The sequence below is a fragment of the Hylaeus anthracinus genome, unplaced genomic scaffold (genome assembly GCF_026225885.1).
Source record: "Hylaeus anthracinus isolate JK02 unplaced genomic scaffold, UHH_iyHylAnth1.0_haploid 11997, whole genome shotgun sequence".
NCBI lineage: Eukaryota > Metazoa > Arthropoda > Insecta > Hymenoptera > Colletidae > Hylaeus > Hylaeus anthracinus.
In genome coordinates, this window is record NW_026534344.1 from 765,807 (window position 1) to 786,837 (window position 21,031).

Consider the following 21,031-nt stretch of genomic DNA (forward strand, 5'->3'; position numbering starts at 1 on the left):
ATATTGTGTATACGGCATTCTATGATAATAAATAAATAACAAACAAGTAGTGAAGGAAAAAACTGCATTCATTCATCAATTATATGAAAATGTGATCTGATGTCTGATGGGCTACACTAGCGTCACCTGTGACTTAATAAAACTTGTATTCAAATGCGTTACTTTTGTCAAAAACCATACTTTCTTTTAGTATTTTCCTCTATTTCTGTTAGTTTTTCTTCAAAATTTAATTATTTTTATAGTATTTCATCTGCAATATTAAGGCTACTTTTCAACCCTCGAATATCAGACGATAAGGAGAAATAGATGTCTAATGCTTTTCAATATTTTATCAACGCGTAGAATTAGATAAAAATCATCGTGTGACGATCGAGCGACATTCCTTGTGAATCGATGTTAGTTGTAAACGTAGTCAGTAGCGCCGGCTATTACAGGAAGCAACCAGAAGCAACTGCAAAGGAGATCTGAGTCACGTGATCGTAACAGTGTGCTGAAGACATGGCGGACAAAGAGGAGACTGGGAAGACCATCGCCGAAGACTTGGTTGTTACCAAGTATAAAATGGCCGGCGAGATCGTAAATCGTAAGAAAACGACTTAACGCTCTCTAATGCAGCGCAGAAATCAAAAGTGGCACTGACCCGTGAAAACATGGGCCCTTTAATGTCGTATTTTCCGCCTAGCCATATGGAATGTGGCGCGCTAATGCCGGGCCCCCTTACCATGTGGGATAGACTAGCATTGACTATTACATTTCAATAACTTATCGATAACCTGCATATTTCATGCTTTTCTAATAATCGATCGAAAAGGAATTATTAAACTTTTTCTATTCGATCACGAGAGGCGCCAGTTTTCTTCCATTATACGGAGCTTAACCATTTTTACCGATGACCATAATCCACTCGTTCTCTGATATCTCGATGTGTTGCCATTTCTGTAAAAAGACCAGCCATAGGATATTTTTTGAATATTTTTCGTACGGTCGACTTCCTTTTGCGTTAGTTCTTATTTTTATTTCAATTTATTATTTATAAGTTGAATAAAAGTTATAAATTCTATTTTAATTACATTTATGATGTTTTATGAATATGTAGTTTAACTGTACGATCTTGAACACGTTTGCTATCAATAATAAATTAATGCTTACGATTTCAGGAGTACTGAGACAAGTCTTAGATAAATGTGTTATTGGATCGTCAGTCAGAGAAATCTGTGAACTCGGGGATAAATTGTTACTCGAAGAGACCAGCAAAGTTTTTAAAAAAGAGAAAGAATTAAAGAAGGGAATTGCTTTTCCCACATGCATATCGGTGAACAATTGCATTTGTCATTTCTCACCAATTGCAAGTGAACCGGATCTTATACTTAAAGATGAAGACATGGTAAAAGTGTAGGTTCACAATTTGTTAATATCATGACTAGCAATTTAAATATTCATCTTTTAATAATATATCTATCAACATATCATTTTCAGAGATCTTGGAGCACATATTGATGGCTTCATAGCAGTTGTGGCACATACTATTGTTATAGGTTCTTCTTCTACGAAAAAAGTTACTGGTAGAAAGGCAGATGTAGTGTTAGCTGCACATTATGCATCTCAAGCTGCCTTGAGGCTTCTTAAACCAGGTACAGAGGTAAGATTTTCATATATTCTATATTTTATTTAACCATTTAGTTCTTGACCTTTCTCTACATAATTTTCTTTCCTTCAGACTTACACAATAACAGGAACAGTGGAAAAAATCTGTGAGGCATATAAATGTAAACCAATTGAGGGAATGTTAAGCCATCAGTTGAAACAATTTAAAATAGATGGAGAAAAAACTATAATTCAAAATCCAAATGATGCACAGAAAAAAGACCATGAAAAATATACCCTTGAAACTCATGAGGTACAATGCAATTAATATACCATATGTACTTAGTGTACCATATAACTAATTATAATTAAAGAAGCATTTTTCTAACATACTGTAAACTTTATGTTTCAGGTATATGCTATGGACGTACTGGTTAGCACTGGTGAAGGTGTAGGCAGAGAACAAGATACTCGAGTTACTATATTTAAGAAAACAGAGGAAACGTATCAGCTGAAGTTAAAAGCATCGCGTATGTTTTACTCTGAAGTTACTCATAAACATGGTCTAATGCCATTTAACTTACGCACTTTCGAAGACGAGAAGAAAGCAAAAATGGCAGTCATGGAATGCGTGAATCATAGGTTGATCGAACCATTCCAAGTATGTTTTTATGATACTTATTTTTATCGTTTAAGTCCAAGTATTAAATATTTACACGTGTTTATCGCTGTTCTAGGTATTGTACGAAAAGCCAAATGAATTCGCTGCACAATTCAAATTTACAGTCCTGTTAATGCCCAATGGGCCACATAAAATTACGGGTCTTCCCTTTGACCTTGATACGTACCAGTCCGATTGTGTCGTCGAAGATCCTGAACTGAAGGTATGATATTAGTTTATTTTTATTTTACAATACCACCGATTATTTTTTTTTTTTTTCAAGAACTTCACATTAATCGATTGTTATGCTTACAGACGCTTTTGTATACCTCGGCAAACCCGAAGTCTGCAAAGAAGAAGAAAAAGAAGGCCGAGAAGGCAGTAGGCGAAGTGGCAATGGAAGTTGACGCCAAGGCCTAACACAACCATTTTAGCGTTCATCATGACGTATTAACATCGTGCACATACGTTACTTTTTGTTTAGCAGCTTCAGAGCAGAAAGTAGACACTTGCCCCCACCTTCACCGTACCTCAATACTTGTTCCTTTTTTGGAACGCATAATTTACAAATTGTGATTTCCCATATCGTCATGCCCAACATACAAAAATTATAGCTGTTTGTCTCGAGCACTTATCTATATCCGTATCAGTTCCGAAAGTGTCGAGTTCTGCTCTGAACGAATCAGACTTTTGTGACACATTATGTCGCCACTTATTGACATTTACGTTTTTATACCGGAATATCTTTTAATGGACCATGGTATTATTATACACTGAACGATAATTATTCATAAGACATTTTGCAGCTTACGTATTACATTTCAAGCATGTGAACTTACTTCGCAAATAATGTTCGGACTATATACGACTATGTTGTGCGAATTAGATCGATCGAGCCAGAAAGCGAGTCGCACGTGCATTCATATTGTGTTTCTTTCGTGGAAGAAACAACAATAAAGTATGATTTTCATTTCGTACACATTTTTTGTAACAGAAACTATATTGTGTTAAAATATCTACTTAAAATTTCGTTGCATTAAAAGAAAAATTCTTTTAACAGAATCACAGTTAAACGTATACCGCAATTTTTGAATGCACTGCCAAACGTGACATGATTCCCTTCGACACCATTGCTAGTTCTGCACTAGCTGATCTTGCATCTCGTGTCTAGTGAATGAGAATTAAAACCATACAAAAACAAATAACTATGAATTGTACAAAAGGAAAAAAAATGTTCACATTGGGATTCCGCATAAACGATGAAATGCCAATGATTCACAGAGTATTTCGTTTCAAGAATTTCCTAACCGTCAAAAAACTATTTTATTCCATTTAATTTGGCGCGCAAATTCGATTGCGTGTTTAGAGTAAAAGTTATTGGAACTAATTACAGGTGCACTTCGTGTTATTCACGTTCGAGTGAAAAAGTAAAGAATGTAAGAACAGAATATTCTTGGGGAATTATCGTCTTGCCGCGCCAAAAGACGGAAATGATGAAATATTAATACAATGTAATAATAGTTTTGTATAAGGAGGATAGATAATGTGTCTGTTATAGATATTTTTTCTACTCAAGTTGTGCATATGTCGAATGTTACCGAGTGTGCTTGTAAAACAAAAGATGTCTTAGGTCATGGTGCACTGTCCTTCATTTGCTCTAACTAGAAGATTATCTTTCCATTATATTTGGTTCAATACTTACGATAACAGTATTCACTGGACATGGAGAAAGTGAATCGATGTATTTTTCAGTCATAGAATTTTTAACGTTACATTACGTTAAAACGAAATATTAGAAATACAATTAGTGCACAGAGATCACTACTCAAAAGTCTTTGCAATGCAAAAGAGGACTGTGCACGAAATTCATACAAACATAAAATTTAATATGGTGATATGAAATTGTTATTAAAAATTAATGACAAGCTAACGAGTATAGATTTTGACACGTGCATATTTCACGAATCATTATATTGCTCCTTTTTTCTCTTAAAAAGTAGTTGCATTAATGCATAATCTGTAAGATACTGTCTACTTCTGAAGGTACGCAAAATTTTACGATTAAAAGTTGCGATCAAGCAAGATAGAATTTTATGGATTATGACTTACTAATTTTTGTATGCAAAACGATGTCTGATGAAAAATGAAAACAAAAATCATCAGAAATATAGAATTGTATTTGCAGTCGTGTCTTTATTGTTAATGTAACAGGTATGTCATAAACTACTATAGTTTTAATACTCGCTTCTGTTATATTTAAGGATAGACAAAAGGATTAGTACTATTAAAAGAAAAGATAGCAATACCAGTTTATTACGCAGTCTTAGAATGAATTAATATTAAAGCAATGTTTAAAACAATGTTACCGTGTGATACCTATTTTATAGGTTCGTTGAAGACGATACTACATCGAAAATGTTTTGATCTTTATCATTTCACGATGGTCAATGCTGACAGAATCTTGTCTGAACATTTATTTTTTAATTCAACAAAAATTAATATAAATACTGTAAATACCCGATGATGATTGTAGCCATAAATCCGTGAACAAAATGAAGGAATTTTATAATTAGAACATATCTGAATTAGATCACACAAATTTTAATTTTAATATAATCGTATTAGGAGTAGTAATATCAGCAACGTTTATCTCGCTGCCATTTTTTAGCCCAAGATCAGCTAAAGTTTTCGTTAAGTTTTCGCGAGTTTTTTCTTCAATACTTTGTACAGTTTGCATATACAGTGTTTTATTTTTGCCATCAATACATGCTGTGAGACCTGGGTTCTTCATCTGTAAATCAGATCTTTCGCAAAGAAGTTGTATCAATTCTCTTAATTTGAATTTAGGGTTACTGATCTCAATTTCTTTTGGAATTTGACTACATGCCACACAGTCTTCTTTTCTTTCAGCCTCATAAGTATAAGTATAGATTCCATCTAAATCATTAAGCACCTTTTAAAAAAAGTGATATATTAATTACATTACACCACCAAAGCCTGGCTTGAATATATGTTAACACTGCATAGTTACCATATAATTACTCAGTGATGCACTGCAACTGCTAGCTAGTTTAAATGCCTCTGTAGCACAAGCTGCAGCAATAACAGCATTTGTAGATGCTACAGCAGGTATAATATTTTTTACAACACCCTGCACTAGTCTATACGTTAAACCCTGTATATTAAATTGTGCAGCTCTCTCATTGGATTTTTCATAAATCCAGTTTATGTGTTGAGGATCATCACCATCTATTGGAGAATCGAATGGATTTTCTTTCGACCATTGTAGCACTTTTACATACTCTATGCAATGCTCTGGCAAACGTGGAGTATTTGCTATTGTACATAATGGATATGTAACCTGTATTTAAACAATTAGATTGAAAATAAGAAGTATGATATTTAATAAAAACAAATATATGTATAGAGCATTCACCTGAGGAGGATATAAATCTAAGGTGCATTCAATGCAAGCTGTCAAGCCAGGTAATATTACCCTTACATTCCCTTTGAAACCTTCTGTTCCTCCATCAATCATGGGTATTACACTAGATTTATCTAACTCTCCATTTTCATAAATTAAAAGGGATAGAAGCATACCATTGATCCATCTTCTAGCAACTATTGAATCTAGGCCACAAAGTACCATATGAAACTGTCTGTAAAATTCTTCGCCTTTATCCTGTATCTTACAACAATGAGATACAACATTACAGCCTGGAATTCTACTATTTACAAATTTTGCAGCTACTTCTGCTTTCGACGAGCCGATATCTTTGTGACGAAATAGGAACTGCCTGCAATTTTACGACAAAATCAACCTCAATTTCGATAATCTGTTAGTCTTTTAGATGTAAATATAACGTGTGGATGTCAGTGAATAAATAACTATGCTGTCATACCGGTTAAGGTTAGATAGTTCAATCGTGTCCATGTCGATTACGTGAATGTGCCTAAATCCCATTAGCGCTAAATCTTTAAGTAACTCACATCCTAACCCACCAGCTCCGATTACAAGAATCTTACAATTTTCTAACAAGAACTGCAAAGTTTCCGACGATGGTTCGAAGTCTGGTCTACAGAAGGGACCCGATCTTTCTAATACTTTTCGCAAATTACTCCATCGTCTGTGAGTATGATCGGTACACATCATTGGAGTACTGTTAAGAAAAACACCTTACAATTATAACAGTCGAGTATTAATACTTGAATAGAAAATTATATAAACTCTCTCTCTCTCTCTTAATACTATACCCTAACCTATTCGAACAATACGGGAGACATTTACGACAAACAAATTAAACGGTATCGCCATCTAGCGATGGACAGGGAACTAATTTTTCAATCTACGGCAGCGCCATCTAACGACAAAACGCCCAAGTTCATAGTGAAAATAGTTGCCACCATTGCTGTTAGATGGCGGTACTGATACCTTTAAATCAATTATGTTTAATTTTTCACAAATGATTAATTAATACGATTTTTTGCGTTATAACACTAAGATATACTGATTAATATGTAAAATTTATCATGTTTATGAAGAATTATTTAATCTAGCAGTAATTATCGATCCTTTAGTTAATGGCGCCACCTTACAGAAACGGTGAGAACTATTTTTTACTACAAACTTGGCCGTTTTCCCACCGATGGCGCCACTAGCATTAGGCAATGGGAACTATTCGACGACAAACTTGGGCATTCTCAAAATACATTTTTTTCTTATTCTGGGTTTTATCCGTCTCTATCATATTGTTATTTGTTTTTAATATTACTCTTTTATATCTATTTGGGTTGTTTCACGTGGCATACATTAGAGTTTACGAAGCCCCCAAGTGGCCCGCGTGTTCATACGTTAAGACGGCACTTAACACGACCCTGAGTGTACGTCATACTGATCCCAGGGCCGCCTTAATAGCCTTACAGACCCGTGGATTAAAATTAGTGCAGTAGATTCCTTAGTACATTACCATATCTATGACTATAAAAAAGATAATTGTCGACTATATCTAAACTCATTCGTATTATTTTCACAACTATATGTACTTGTGCCCACAAATCCGTTTCTCCTAGGAACTTTGTGAAGTCTTCAGCATGTCCACACGTTGGACGTCACTGGCTCATCCCCCATCACGCGAAACCAGGGAGGAGCGCAGATTGGAGCAGACCGATTCGCGACGCGAACGAAAAAGTCCCGTTTTCAGCTCACCATGCGAATAGAGTTGTTACTCGACGTATAGGACTCGCGTCCAGTCGTTACTCGTACGCGCGAGTAAAGTAAACACTTATTCCGCGCGCGTCTAAATCGAACGAATCACAGGTGTAACGGAAGCGCGCGATAATCGTTCGATTTCTGGCGGCATTGAGGCGAGCCACACACTGCTCGAGGCGGCGTGCTCTTCCGTGTTTACATGTTGCGCGCACATCATCGAATCGATACGTCGTGTACATGTGGGAGCGGGTTCAGTGAGTGGGTTACGAAATCGTCGGAAGGTTGGCGTTCAGCACGTGGCTATCGCGATTGTCCACCGCTCCGTTCACGGTTTTGACGTTAGGTGTGCGAAGGGTGGCTGCTAAAGGTGGCTACGAAATTATCGATGAACAATTCGATAAATAAGGACGAGTAAACGGAGGCAATCTAATAGACATCGCGACGCGACAGAGGCGAAAGTGGGAATCGATCTCGAAACGATCAAAGAGCTTCTATGGGATATAACATCGCGAACTGGGAAATGATACGCACGAGGGAGGAATTGGCGGAGAAATTTGGTCTGGACGGCGGGGATGACACTCATTCCTTATTGAACAATATGGTAGACGTCAGAGCGTGCTACAAGCCCAGCGGAAAAGTAAGATTTTCTTTCTCTAAGAGCATTTTTCGTCTCTTCGCTCTGGATGGATACTTTGGAAAAATTGTTCGAGCTTTTGCTTTCTTTCAACAACGACGCGTCGTTGTGTTTTTACGGAGAATCGTTTGCTTTGTAGCTTGATTTGTGTAGTATGTCGTGATCTTGTTAAAAAATAAAGAGAGCTATGTTTGCTCGAAAGAGTTTGAAAGGATATTAGTATTACAGATTAAGATTTGTTATCGATATCGTTGCTATCTGCTCGATTCGGCTTTAAAGTAACTGGCATTGTATACCGGTTGCATGTAACCATTAGGGTATGTCGTTAGTCATTGTTTGCGAATCAAGGAGTATTTAAAGCGCTCTACTTTAGCTTCGACTTGATTTAAGGAAATTGGTATTGATTGACGTTCGCGATGGGGGACAGGGGTTTGTTCCACTTTTTTTTTAAGGAAGTGTTCGTTAGGTTTATGATAATCGATAAACTTAACGAACAAATTGGAAGATGAAAGAATCTGTTGTGGCTACCGTCCTAATTGCATTCGTAACAAGGACACTAACTTTTTGTACTATTCATTCTGTTCTGGAGATTCTGAATAGAGACTTGTACAGTGTAAACAAGATATTCGAATACTTGAAATTTGGATCGAGTATCGTATCAACGCCAGACCAGTACACCGATACACGTGCCCTACCCGTCGGAGTATTCAGAATCCCGTTTATTTTCCTTTCCAACCACTATTAATAGCTCAATTAATCCACGACTTTCATCCGTTCCACGATTTCAATTCCCTCTAACAATCACCGCGCGTCGAATGGTAAAAGTAACTCCTCTCCTGTCGTCGATGTATTTGCACGCTAATTGCATGTGTTACGCACCGATCGGTAGTTAGATAAGAGCCACCGACTCTTCTGGACTGGTCGTGTGTTACGTACCGCGATCCACTCTAGCCCTCGCTCAAGTCTCCCAGAAGTAGGTACGTAAATTACGCCAGTGACAACACCAGCGTTTGTATAAAACGTCACGCTTGTGTATTAAACACGCACGAACTTAGGCGTTGCGCCACGTGATACTGGCACCAGCCGCAGCTATAAAGCCGTAGCGAGAAGTCAGTGCTAGCTCGGCGACTTTCGCGATCAAACGCGCGCGGCTGGAACTCTCAGCTGGATATCGTTACTATAGCCATGTATCTGCGCTTAGACTTGTCTCGGTGAAACTTACTTGCGTGACTAATTGTAAATTGTAAGTCCCTAGAGATCGTTACCCCGCGAATTGGGTTTACGCGAGAAGAACTCGTAGGTGTCGTTCGCCTTGTTGGTTCGCATTATCGTTACCGAACGAGTTCCATTGTGACGCGGCAGGACTTTTCGCGCTCCCACGAGGCCGCCTCACGTTTCCTTCGCACGGCTCTACGAACGAGACACGGAGATAGGCTAAAATTATTCCTGGCTGATAGGGAAACAGGTATTTATGATGCTAACAGTTTCTTGGGAGATTTAGCACTTCCTGGCGCGATAGCTGGGAAATTGACTATACTTCAGGAATTTTTTTTTTTTGGAGTATGTAGAGTGAGGAATGATTACAATGTTTTTTTTTCTAGTATTAATACTATTTACAAGGGTACACAAATATTTTTGTATAGTAACTTTATACAATTTTTATGGGGTTCAAGGAGGTCCTTCTTGAAAACTCATTTCTTCATCTGATTTTCAAGATAGAATATACTCTATCGAGTCAATGTTTCTGAAATTTGTTACGAAAGTGATATTCTCATTTCTGGTTATCGCGTGGCCCGCGTCCACCTTCCACAACTTGAATTCTATCTTGAAAAAGACGTTGGGATCGTTCCTTATTTTATATACTTCGCCAAGCACGATCCACAAATCTGCCATCGATCGTAGTTTATCGAAACCTACTTCAAAGTCGCGATAAGCGAGCAACGCTTGGAACGTCTTCTTCCTGTCATTGAAGCTCCAAGTATCCAGACAAAAAAGTCCAGTGTTATTTAGCATTGGCAGCAAAGTCGACCTTGTCGACATACGACAACTCATCCTCGACCGTCGATGACTCCGGTTCCGAGGCGTGACGTAACTGCGTCTGTAACGTAAAAAAAATGATTCCTACCATCTAAACAATTGATCGACACGTGGATGGAATACTCGCCTCGCGTGTCGAACGCGAACGATTAGCGTTTGAGCTGTGGTATGGCCATTAACACGTTCCCAATCGATTGGAGAGATGTTTGTTGTACATTAACATCGGTGAAATAAAATAAAATATGTAAGCTAATGTACAGAAAGTGCCCTAAAATTCTTGCACAGTACTAGAATTTAAAAAAAAAAAAACAAAAAAATACGTATTTGATGTTACTTATATTCTTAGACACTTTTGAACTTCCATCGTGAACATAGGATTCTTATTTTTCCTGAAAATTGGGAGCCTGGTGGATGGACGCGTGCCCAGTCGAGGGTGGAATAACAGGACTGGTGTTCTAAAGTGCGATTTAACGATCGCCCCTCTTAACGCACTCTCCCGCATTTACACATCGCTGGGTCCTTTTTCTGCGGGGTGTACTTGAAAGCACAGGGTTGAGTTGAAAAGCGAATTCATGGCATCCATAGCATTAAACCTCAGCGGTAGAAACCTTCAAATGAAACTCGTGAATTCTTAATGGTCCATGTGCCCAAGTATAGGCAACGAGTTTGGTGTTGGAATTCAAGTACTCCTTTCGGAAACATGAACAATAAGTAACAATAACTGCGATAAAGGAACAATCGGAGGACCATTGAGATTTGGCATGTTATCAATACCTATATCGAACGAATTATAAAAGTTCGAGTTACGTTATCTTGTAGTTTACGAAACCATGTTAGGAAAGCGTTAATAGCTGTACTAAAGTTCACCGACTCTTCTTCTGGCCTCCGAACTTTCCTTTCGATTCGACCACCTGCGCGTTGAAAATCGCTTTTACAACTTTTCGACACGCTTCGAGACATGCAGTCTTCGATTTCTCATTACTGCCATTACACGAAACCTAATGTTTTACGCATAAACGAGGAAGAAAGTCCACAGTGGCGACTGGAGGGTTGAAAATTCATCGTTCATTCGATGTTGGGAACTTTCTTTGACAATGATAAATGAAATGGTGTAACACCAGGCCACGTGTTCCCTTTTGTTTCTTCCAGTAAAGCAGGGAGGCTTGGCGTCGCGCCTGCTACAAATGAAGCGAGTTTCAAGGTAGTACAAGTTCCCTCTCCCACACATGCATGGGTTCTTGGCTTGTTCGATTACCACAGGTTCCTCTTGTGCACTGGCGACCACCGTCTCACCCCCCACGTGTACCGGCTGCCACTTCTGAGCACGATCGGTATCAGACATGACCAACGACAAACAGGTGAGTGCTTTCGGTGTTTCGTGACTTTTTGAACCAGTCGAACCAGTATTCCCGACAGTTCTCTTCACCGGTACCCCCCCTCGCTTTGGTAAAGGCCCCTTCGAACGTGGCGATCTCGGTCAACCCCTCGAGTAGCGAAAGGGGTTGCCTGGAAGGGCCACGAGTGGGGAGATTCTTGAAAATTGCATGGAGAATTTTCTGAAAACAATTCGAGTGTGTTCAAATTAGTCGTTTTCTGTTATGGACAAGAAAATCAACAAGCTTTATATGTATTTCTTTCGATCGTTCCTTCTGTGTGTTATTACTGATAAGTGTATTTTCCTCATTATTTTTCGCAAAACGTTTGTATATTAATGAAATGATGCTGTAGTTGCGGGCTCACATTTTTACTTGTGCCTTGTGTGATGTTTTGATGTTAGCATAAGTTGTTAACTAAAATTGTGAATCTATTCCTATTTTGTACGATTATAAATAAAATCGCAAGGCAATCCATGCGAGACTGACGGTAGAAAATAGCGAAGATAACAGTCTGCCCCGATACATTTAATAAATATCGACGCGATAAATATATGAATTTATTCGTCACTTACAACTGGAATAAAATTGTTCCAATTTCTAAGTCTAGATAATACTTGAGACTGTGAATGCACTCGTAGGATCGTGGCATTAGACCTGACCTGCTCCGATATTCGCTGATATTACAATTTCTCCTCCAACGTCGATGAAGCTACTATTAAGCACTCGACAACTGATTACCGACCATTACGTTTATCGGAACCGATATAATGGCGAAAGCTATATTTATGGCGAAACGATGGTCGTGTATCTAGCACGGCATCTCTTGGACTCTTTTAGTCACGGTACATTTCTCATCCCACGGATACGTTCCACAAGAAACTCAATAAATAAAACAAAAGGGCATAATTCAGCTGCTCGATTAATTCGATTCACCTATTTCAAGGTGAACTGAAATGAAAAAGAAAAAGAGAGTAGTCAATTCATAAAATGGACTGTATTTCATCGTTTCAATGGTGGTTTCTATAATTCTTCTTTTCACTTCATTCTTTTTTTTTTTCAATGTAAATGTATGATACGTGTTGAACATTTGAATATGGCATTGTTGTCGGCAGACGCGATTAATATTACCATATTCCCGTGACCCTAATTGCCGTTGCGTTCCGCGTGACAATTATTAACGTCGCGTTAGTCGCGACAGACGATCGATTCGGTTGAATTATCTGATCGTGGCGTCAACATGTGCTCACCAGCAACGGATCTGGAAGAGACCCAAGGGAAGGGAGGGTTGGCCAATATTTGTAAAATAATTCCAAATCTCAAGAATCCTATATGAAGAACTACTAGAAACTTATCTTTTATTAAAGCTCCAGATACGTTGTTTCTAAACAAATATTATTCTAATCTGCCACGTTGAATGTTTGATAAAAATCTCTTTCGTTCCTGAAATGTAACTTATTCCCCTAAATTGGTCAGAAAGTTGATCTCCTAATTAATGCGAGCGGCGTTTTCTCCTTTGTAAGCAAAAATCTAATTTGTTAAGAGTCCATGAATATTCAGAAAACAGCGTTCACCACTCATGGTCGAGACTCAATATCGTCCGAGGTCTGTTGAACGTAATATTGTAAAATTAATCTATGATTGTCTTGATCCCACAAGTGCTCTATAAACTTTCAATTCTTCAACTGGAAAACGATGAATCAACGAGATTAGAAGATCGTTTCGCGAACCATAAGTCAAGATAACGCGACGATTATTTTAATCCTTGGTTGTTCATTTAACAAACCTGTGAGTCACGCGTAAACTATTAAGAACAGAAAGATCAGACGACGATAAATAGTATTTATCGTATTTTTATATAAGTATTCAAAATCTGAAGCTTATACGATTATAAGCTTCAGAGTTATTGTGTCAATTGTGCACATGTTGGGCATCCCAGTTCTCGCCAGCATCGGGAAGCCTTTAAGTGGACTCTAAAGCTCAGAGGAGTCATAATATGCGGTAATGTAATATTACTATTGTTTTACATTCGCTACTATTTTGATTGTCGCCCTGGTAGCTTCGATGCTAAGTGGATTTATAATTTTACATTAGCCACCACTTGTTCCAACAATTTAAACTACCATTCATTTCCAATTTCTGTCGAATGGGAATGAATCGCCTATTCCAATCGCATTAGGAATAAAGAAAAGTGACGTGGAGTGTGTACCGTTAATCACTCGCCCGATGGGTCGAGATTACGGTCATAATTCCATACACACGCATGCACACACACACATACACACACATACACATAACCAGGACAAGAACGACGCTTACTTTATTCGTTATTGCGGGAAAAAGTCGCATAATTTGATCTGTCTCGCCGCGCTACGCTGCGCATCGCCAGCAAATATGCATCACGCGCGACTAACTCCGAAGATTTCACATCGATGTGATTATACACCTTCCCCTCGTGCAGAAGACACATGGGACTTTGCCAAGTCCAACTTCTAAACGACCAGTTTTTGCTAGAGAATTCGCAAATCGGTGACTGACGAATTCATCCGCGTCGCGAATCGCGCTAATTCGATAACACGCGTCGAAACGTGCGCTTTAGGCGGTTTCGTGGTCACGAGACTTTCTTCTTCACGGTTTCTGAACCGGAGAGAGTTTTGGCGAACTCGTAAATAATTCCATATGGTCGTGCTACTGACCTTGCCGTCGTTAATCGATCATAGAGCAAGCTTAATCGACGAACTCGGAGTGAGGCGTCTCTTAACCCTTTATGTTTCGAAGAGTTAGTTCGAGTTTGAAGGACAGGACGCTCGAGTGATTTCAATGCACGGTCCTGTATGCTGATCAGCCATTGGGTAAAATTTTATTTTTATTCGAGTGACAAGTGACGAATAAAATCGAATGTATACACCTATTCCCCGATTTACACAATAGCAAAGGGTTAAAAGATCTCTGTCTCATGGTGACGATTCGGCGCTTTCAGTCATGGTTCAGAGGTGTTCGGAGCAGCAAGTTTCGGCACGTTTACGGCCTGCCAGCCAAGAGGGAGAAATGCTACGACAACATCAAGATCACGAAGAACGCCCACGACTCGCAGTTCTGCGCCGTGAATCCCAAGTTCCTCGCCGTGGTGACGGAGGTCGCGGGCGGTGGGGCGTTTCTCGTATTGCCGCTCGATCGCGTAAGTTATCTAGCCTATCGAATAATCGATTCGCTATTCTTACGCGTAGTCGCACAAGCGCGAATGCCGCCAGATAGCTTATCAACGCTGCGGGTATAGCGTGAGACTACTATCAAATCGCGCATCGACGTAGATAAGTTTATCTTACCATTGATTACAAGGAAAGTATCTCACTGCAAAATATCCTTATTTTGATTGAATGTAGAGTTGCATAGCGATAAAAAACGAGGGAAAATCAAACGTCCTTAACTTTATTTTTGTAGTGAAAATCGAGGTGGAGCACATAATCGCTAAAACTCGTTAAAATAGTAGAGTCGTTGATACACATAGTATCAAGATAAGAATGCGCGTTGATATTTGCACTGGCGTTAAATTCTGTGCAAACATCGATGACACTCGAGCCGACTCTGTTTTCAGACTGGTCGACTGGACTTCAATGCGAGCAGGGTGACTGGTCACACTGGCCCAGTGTTGGACATCAAATGGAATCCTTTCAACGACAACGTCATCGCCTCCTGTTCCGATGACTGCACCGTACGGCTAATCATTTATATGCATACTGCTCGAAATAACTAGACTTTATCGCTTAGCGAGGTGTCCGATACCGAGGAACCTCCGACACGCTATTAGTCAGGCATTCGGTAATTCCTTAGGTCTCCCATTAGATTTGGCGAGGCTCCAACCATGGTCCACCCTAGTTTGGTTCGTCTTCTTGTAGGTTCCATGTGTTGTAATATTCCTTGCAGAATTACGTTACAAGACAACGATTTGGATCGCTAGAAAATCTACAGGAATACCTTAAAATAAATTTTAGTAAATTCAATTCTTCTTGATTGTTCAAACAAGAAATTTTGATTTCCTATCATTTTCAATATTCAATGCCTCCTTTTCCAGATAAAACTATGGCATATACCAGACGGTGGTCTGTCCCGAAACTTGACCGACTGGTTGGTGGATCTGCAAGAGCACAAACGCAGGGTCGCGTACATAGAATGGCACCCGGTAGCCGAGAACGTGCTCTTCAGCGCTGGCTTCGATCATTTGGTGATCGTTTGGGATGTAGGCAGAGGAGTCGCCGTCAGTGTGATCGATAGACATCCAGACGTGATCTACAGCATATCTCTGAATCGCGACGGCAGTTTGCTCGCTACAACTTGCAAGGATAAGAAGCTGAGAGTCTTCGAGCCTAGATCTGGTATCGTTGTCTCTGTACGTGTCGACTGGATCAACTTGATCTGATTTTACTTCACTTTTTCTTTCTTATTCAATTTTACTGTGAAAATTATCATTCAAACTATCGATCTTATATTGTTATTCAGGAAGGAATCTGTCACGCTGGGACCAAAGCCAGCAAAGTGGTTTTCCTCGGTGACTCTGGACGTCTCCTCACGACAGGTTTCAGTCGACACTCTGACAGACAATACGCCATTTGGAGTCAGCACGACCTGAGTGCCCCTCTGACGTGCGAGACCATCGATTCCTCCAGTGGGGTCGTGTTCCCGTATTACGACAATGACACCAATATGGTGTACCTGGCGGGAAAGGTAAACGTCGAGACCCAGCTTGAAATCTCGCACCCTATGTCTCTAATCTTCTACATATTTCTTGTTTCAGGGCGATGGCAACATTCGATACTACGAGGTGGTTAACGAGGCCCCTTGGATGCACTTCCTCAGCCAGTTCATTTCTGGAAATCCGCAGAGAGGATTGGGCGTGATGCCAAAGAGAGGCATTACCACCTCCACGTGCGAGGTGTTCAGATTCTACAAACTGCACGCCACACGTGGAATGTGCGAGCCCATATCGATGATAGTCCCTCGAAAGGTGGGCCTCGTTAACAAACGACTCAAATATACACCTTTCTGTGTTTTTAATTCTTACAAAAGTGTTATACACACTGATCTGCAATTTTTTCAAGTGTTAACGATTATTTATTATTGTTAAATAGTGGCCATGCCCGTTGATATTAGAGAAATAATAAGATCGCTATACATAAAAATACCTAAAACTCGATAAAAATGCCATAAAGAACATATTTTTCCAAACTTCTCGACCAGGCAACCCCCCCGTAGCTCTTTGAAACTCGTTACGACTAATTGAAAACTTTCACTTTCTAGAGCGACCAATTTCAGGAAGACTTGTACCCGGATACCATTGGCACCTGTCCCGCTCTGTCGGCCAGGGACTGGATCAGCGGCATGAACAGTCCACCGATTTTAATTTCCCTGAAAACCGGTACGAGCGTTCAACTTTTCCTCTTATCATTCTAATTTCTTTTCTCGATACACTCATTAATGAAATGTCAACAGGAGGCAGCATTACCACGCACAAGCCACGCGTTTACAAGCCACCACAGCTTCCTCCATCGACCGACCTGAACAACAAAAAGAAATTCGCGTTCCTGTCCGCGGAGACTGTGCCCGACTACAGGCCAATCGAATTGCACGATATGTCGGAGAAAAGCCAGAAAACCTCCAGCAATCAGAGCACCAAGTTCCAGCAGCTGCAGCAAAAGTTTGGGAACGTTGTGCTACAGGTAGATCTGGCGACTTTTACAGACTTTCACGGTTCATGTTTTACAGGTGCTCGCTCATCCGCGACAGGAATGTCTGCGTTTTAAAGAACCGCGTTAAATAGAGTAATAAGTAATAAATGGTTTGATTAAAACACGAAACATGTTTTTTAGTGGAAGTAATCAGTGGGTAAGAAACCCTGTTTCTTACCTTAAACGCTAGTAATAACGATCAAGAGTAAAATTTGTAGAATTAATACTTGTAGCAACACACATACACGATTATTATTTACTGACTTGTTCTTACGCGCAGAAGAACATCATCACAGCCCCCCTGAACGACAACAAAATCCTGGAGACCGTGGACATACCCAACAACGAAGCTGAGCTGAGATTAGCGTTCGCTCGTCAAACGGACGAGTTAAGACTGGTGCGACGACAGCTCGCCAGCAGCCAACTGCGCGTCAAAGAGTTGGAGGAACAGATTCGCAAACTTCAACGTCAGTAAAGCTTTACCGAGAACTTTAACACGTTCGAGCCTGATAACTCAGCCTACGAGCCACGCAACATCTGACTTGTTCAGTCCTACGGATCTGATCAGAACTGCAAAAATGTTGACTGCTATCCAAGATAGTAATACATCGGTCTCGAACGTGTTAACGCTTGAAAAACGTTTTCTGTAGCTTCGCTGCTAGCTGTACGAGTGATATGGTACTTAACGAATAAGTAACGCATTCCGTCATGGACGATGCGACGCCTGAGCTTTCGAAATGTTGCGCAGAGAAATGGTGCATGATAATTTCATGGTCGCATTGAAAACAACGTAAACAACGGACACTCAAACTTTGTTGACGATACGATTTTCTGGTGAGGCAATCGATAAGTGTCCAAGAGTCTAGGCAAAAAATGTTGTATACACTGTAGACCTATTGCGTGTTATTAACAAATTGTAACGAAAACAAGACATCGCCCATGTTTATAGCGGAACCACTGAATGCTACGTATTTACTTCATTGATTACTTTTGATTTTATATGAGACTATATGACAAAATAGACTTGGAGTGTATATGACATTTTTTTGGGTGACCGGCTGAACACGATGAGGTTGATTGAATTCCTCACTATAGATTTCTCCAGCTAAATTTTTAATTCTCAATTAAAAATTTGTAGGTCCTTTCTCCATCACTCTACTCCATTCTCTTTGCTACCTTTATATGATCTTGTACCGTCTTTAGCGTACACCAACGGAGCAACAATAATTTAGTCAATTCCCGTCAGAACACCCTGTCGAAAAATGCGTAGAAAAACTGAACAAAAAAAATGAAGAATAAATAATTGTGATTTACACTATTGCCTTCACTGTACAGACGAGATTTTGTCTATATAGAAAGTGTTGATACTTCTCCGCGATCATTGGTAGTTCTCTTCTGCGTCATTCGTGTGATTCTTCTCTGAATCGTTTTCTTTCCACCGAGTCGAGTAGTTTTACTTCGCTGGCGCACCATAGTCACTTTAGCATTTCCTTTGCTTCGCTGAGACTTAGTATGATATCAACTTTTTACGGAGTGTTTCGCGAAACGCGGACGTGTGAACTTCAAAGGTAAATTCAACGCGTAGATCTAAAGAAAAGTGTGTCCAAATTTGGTAAAACATTCCGTGTAAACGTACTCTGAGGAACACAAAGATTGTTTAGAGTACTCCAGTGGCAGTAATGCTAACATCTGGTGAAGTGAACAGTCTTTGTGTTTTTTAGAGTGTGAAGAAGAAAGATAAAGCTTTGAGGAAGTATTAGATTTCGAATAAGATATTTGAGGCTTTCGTGGCCATTCACAGTTAATGTTAACTGAGACTTCTTGGTCTTGGACTTGTTCTCTGAGTAGAATACTCTGACCTTTGACTACTATTGCGGTTAGCTACTTCAAAAATCAAAGATGCACTGATATTAGCATACCTCGTGTAGTATGATTGGTATTTTAACGTATCGCCAAGCGATTTAAAGAAGTCGGCTGAGTATCCTGCCCAAAAGACATGGTCTACACCCAGAAGCCCCAGGTGACATCAACCACTACAAGTACACGAATAATTGTACCTGTCTTGTGCATACGCACGTTTATCGTATGCGATTCGTTCTTACGTAGAATTGTCGTATACAGAGTGATAGATAAATGCAGGCGTTTAGAAGCTGCGACGGGGGATATTAAGATGCAATAAAATGTCACGTTGGAACATGTGAATGAAGCACAAGATATATAAAGACTAACAAATAACGATTAAAGACTAAGGTTATTCGGGAAACGAAAGATCGCTACAGTCGATGCATTTAAGCGATAGTTTTCTTTTCATATGATTTCGATAAATTCATCCATCGGTCGATGATTACTTGCAATTTCTATTTATTACTCTGATTTACACCAGTTTACGATTAATTTGTATTTTTAATAGTCAATAATATCATCAACTTCTTTAACGGCTGTACATTGATTTATCTAATATTTAATTTTTGAACTAGATCGTATTCTATTCACTTTTAGCGTGTAAGATAAGATAAAGATGGTCTTAGCTTACATTAACTTTAAGCTACTCGAATACCCAGCGTTTATATTTAATCACTGTCACAATCACTGCCATGCCACGGGTGGCAATACTAAGTTTCCCTTCTCGCAAACGTGTGGCAGTGACAATATATATATATATTATATATATTTATTATTGTACATTAACGATTAGTTTCGAACATTAGCTTGACATCTTTTGTACGTTAGAGTGTTGAGTGCAATACACGCGCGGAACATAGAACAATTAACAAAAGAACAAAAACGAATCATTGGAGAAGAGGATACGCGATCCTCGATTCAATTCTATTTACATTAAAAAATAACGCCGATATGTATGTGTGTGTGTGTCAAATTATATATTGTCTAGGACCAACAAACGGGAGATTGTTAGTCACCATGAAATTACCGCTTGATAGTGATCGAATTAAGCAATGGTTTATACACTGTTTATATATATACATGTATTTTTCATACGATATATATATATAGCTGTAACTTCGAGCAGATAAATATATAAACTTGAGTAAACGATTCTCGCAACTTATACGTGTTTATGCGTGCTTCAAATTTGTCATTGTTAAACGAAAACGTTCTGATCCGATTCGTACATATATTTTTTTTTTAATTCCTGGTAAAATGATAGGAGTATATTCCTAAAGCATCGATAGAGAGTCACGTTCGATATTTACACGTTTTCGTTTCACATTGCTGACTCACAACGCAGATGGGCAAAATTTATTCGAATAAGACCAGCTCAGATACACTAAGTTCGTTAAAAAGATACATTTTTCATTCCATAATTTAACCTGTAATCTTCATTCAATGAGTGACGCATAGAAAGTTTATTTTTTATTCCTTATTTGAAATGTTTATCTAGATTCGAATACTGCTCATCTCTGCTTTGAAGCTTTCGTGCTTACGATAAAGTTTGCTCCATCGCTTACGAGCGTGTACGTCGTATCAAAGAGTGCTAATCCTACGTACTGTTTACTGTATAAACGGATATACATATACCAAAGAGCGTTAACGTGCAAATACCTTACAGATCGTCGTGAAATAATTTGTTATCAGCGGTTGGTCGACTATCATATTTTATTTATACGCAGAGAAACAAGAGGTGTGTCTGTAACATGGAGAACTAACGGACATCTCGTCCGTAAATAAAGAACAAAGCATTCAGTCCCATTTGTGTCGTTTTATGGTTCATATAGATAGTACATTATTTTCTTAATTTCTACGCAATCGATTACACGCGTAAAAAATACTTTCGCGTATGTGGGTGCATAC

The 21,031-nt window shown here is 39.1% G+C and overlaps 3 protein-coding genes across 7 annotated transcripts; 2 read left to right on the top strand and 1 right to left on the bottom strand.

The window, feature by feature from the left end:
• The first annotated feature begins 422 nt into the window (after nt 1-422).
• LOC128889660 (proliferation-associated protein 2G4) lies at nt 423-3,307 on the top strand. The gene is made up of 7 exons (XM_054147479.1): nt 423-583; nt 1,158-1,392; nt 1,477-1,639; nt 1,718-1,897; nt 1,997-2,245; nt 2,322-2,468; nt 2,561-3,307. The coding sequence occupies exons 1-7, from the start codon at nt 499-501 to the stop codon at nt 2,663-2,665; spliced, it is 1,164 nt and encodes a 387-aa protein (XP_054003454.1). The 5' UTR covers nt 423-498; the 3' UTR covers nt 2,666-3,307.
• A 1,111-nt stretch (nt 3,308-4,418) lies between these two features.
• LOC128889659 (NEDD8-activating enzyme E1 catalytic subunit) lies at nt 4,419-6,499 on the bottom strand. Its single transcript, XM_054147477.1, has 4 exons — nt 6,148-6,499; nt 5,682-6,042; nt 5,277-5,606; nt 4,419-5,198 (listed from the first exon to the last, which is right to left on the bottom strand). The coding sequence occupies exons 1-4, from the start codon at nt 6,396-6,398 to the stop codon at nt 4,836-4,838; spliced, it is 1,305 nt and encodes a 434-aa protein (XP_054003452.1). The 5' UTR covers nt 6,399-6,499; the 3' UTR covers nt 4,419-4,835.
• An 802-nt stretch (nt 6,500-7,301) lies between these two features.
• LOC128889657 (coronin-2B-like) lies at nt 7,302-20,926 on the top strand. 5 transcript variants are annotated; one of them, XM_054147473.1, is made up of 11 exons: nt 8,099-9,553; nt 11,275-11,326; nt 11,386-11,483; nt 14,479-14,676; nt 15,094-15,210; nt 15,571-15,885; nt 15,996-16,220; nt 16,291-16,500; nt 16,794-16,911; nt 16,986-17,212; nt 17,502-20,926. In XM_054147473.1, exons 3-11 carry the CDS (start codon nt 11,466-11,468, stop codon nt 17,694-17,696), a joined length of 1,623 nt encoding a protein of 540 aa, XP_054003448.1. In that variant the 5' UTR covers nt 8,099-9,553; nt 11,275-11,326; nt 11,386-11,465; the 3' UTR covers nt 17,697-20,926. The 5 variants fall into 5 exon arrangements, with proteins under 5 accessions (XP_054003445.1, XP_054003444.1, XP_054003447.1 ...); XM_054147472.1 differs by lacking the exon at nt 8,099-9,553 and adding an exon at nt 7,979-8,091 and having other exon boundaries at nt 11,275-11,483; XM_054147471.1 differs by having other exon boundaries at nt 11,275-11,483.
• The last annotated feature ends 105 nt before the right edge of the window (nt 20,927-21,031 follow it).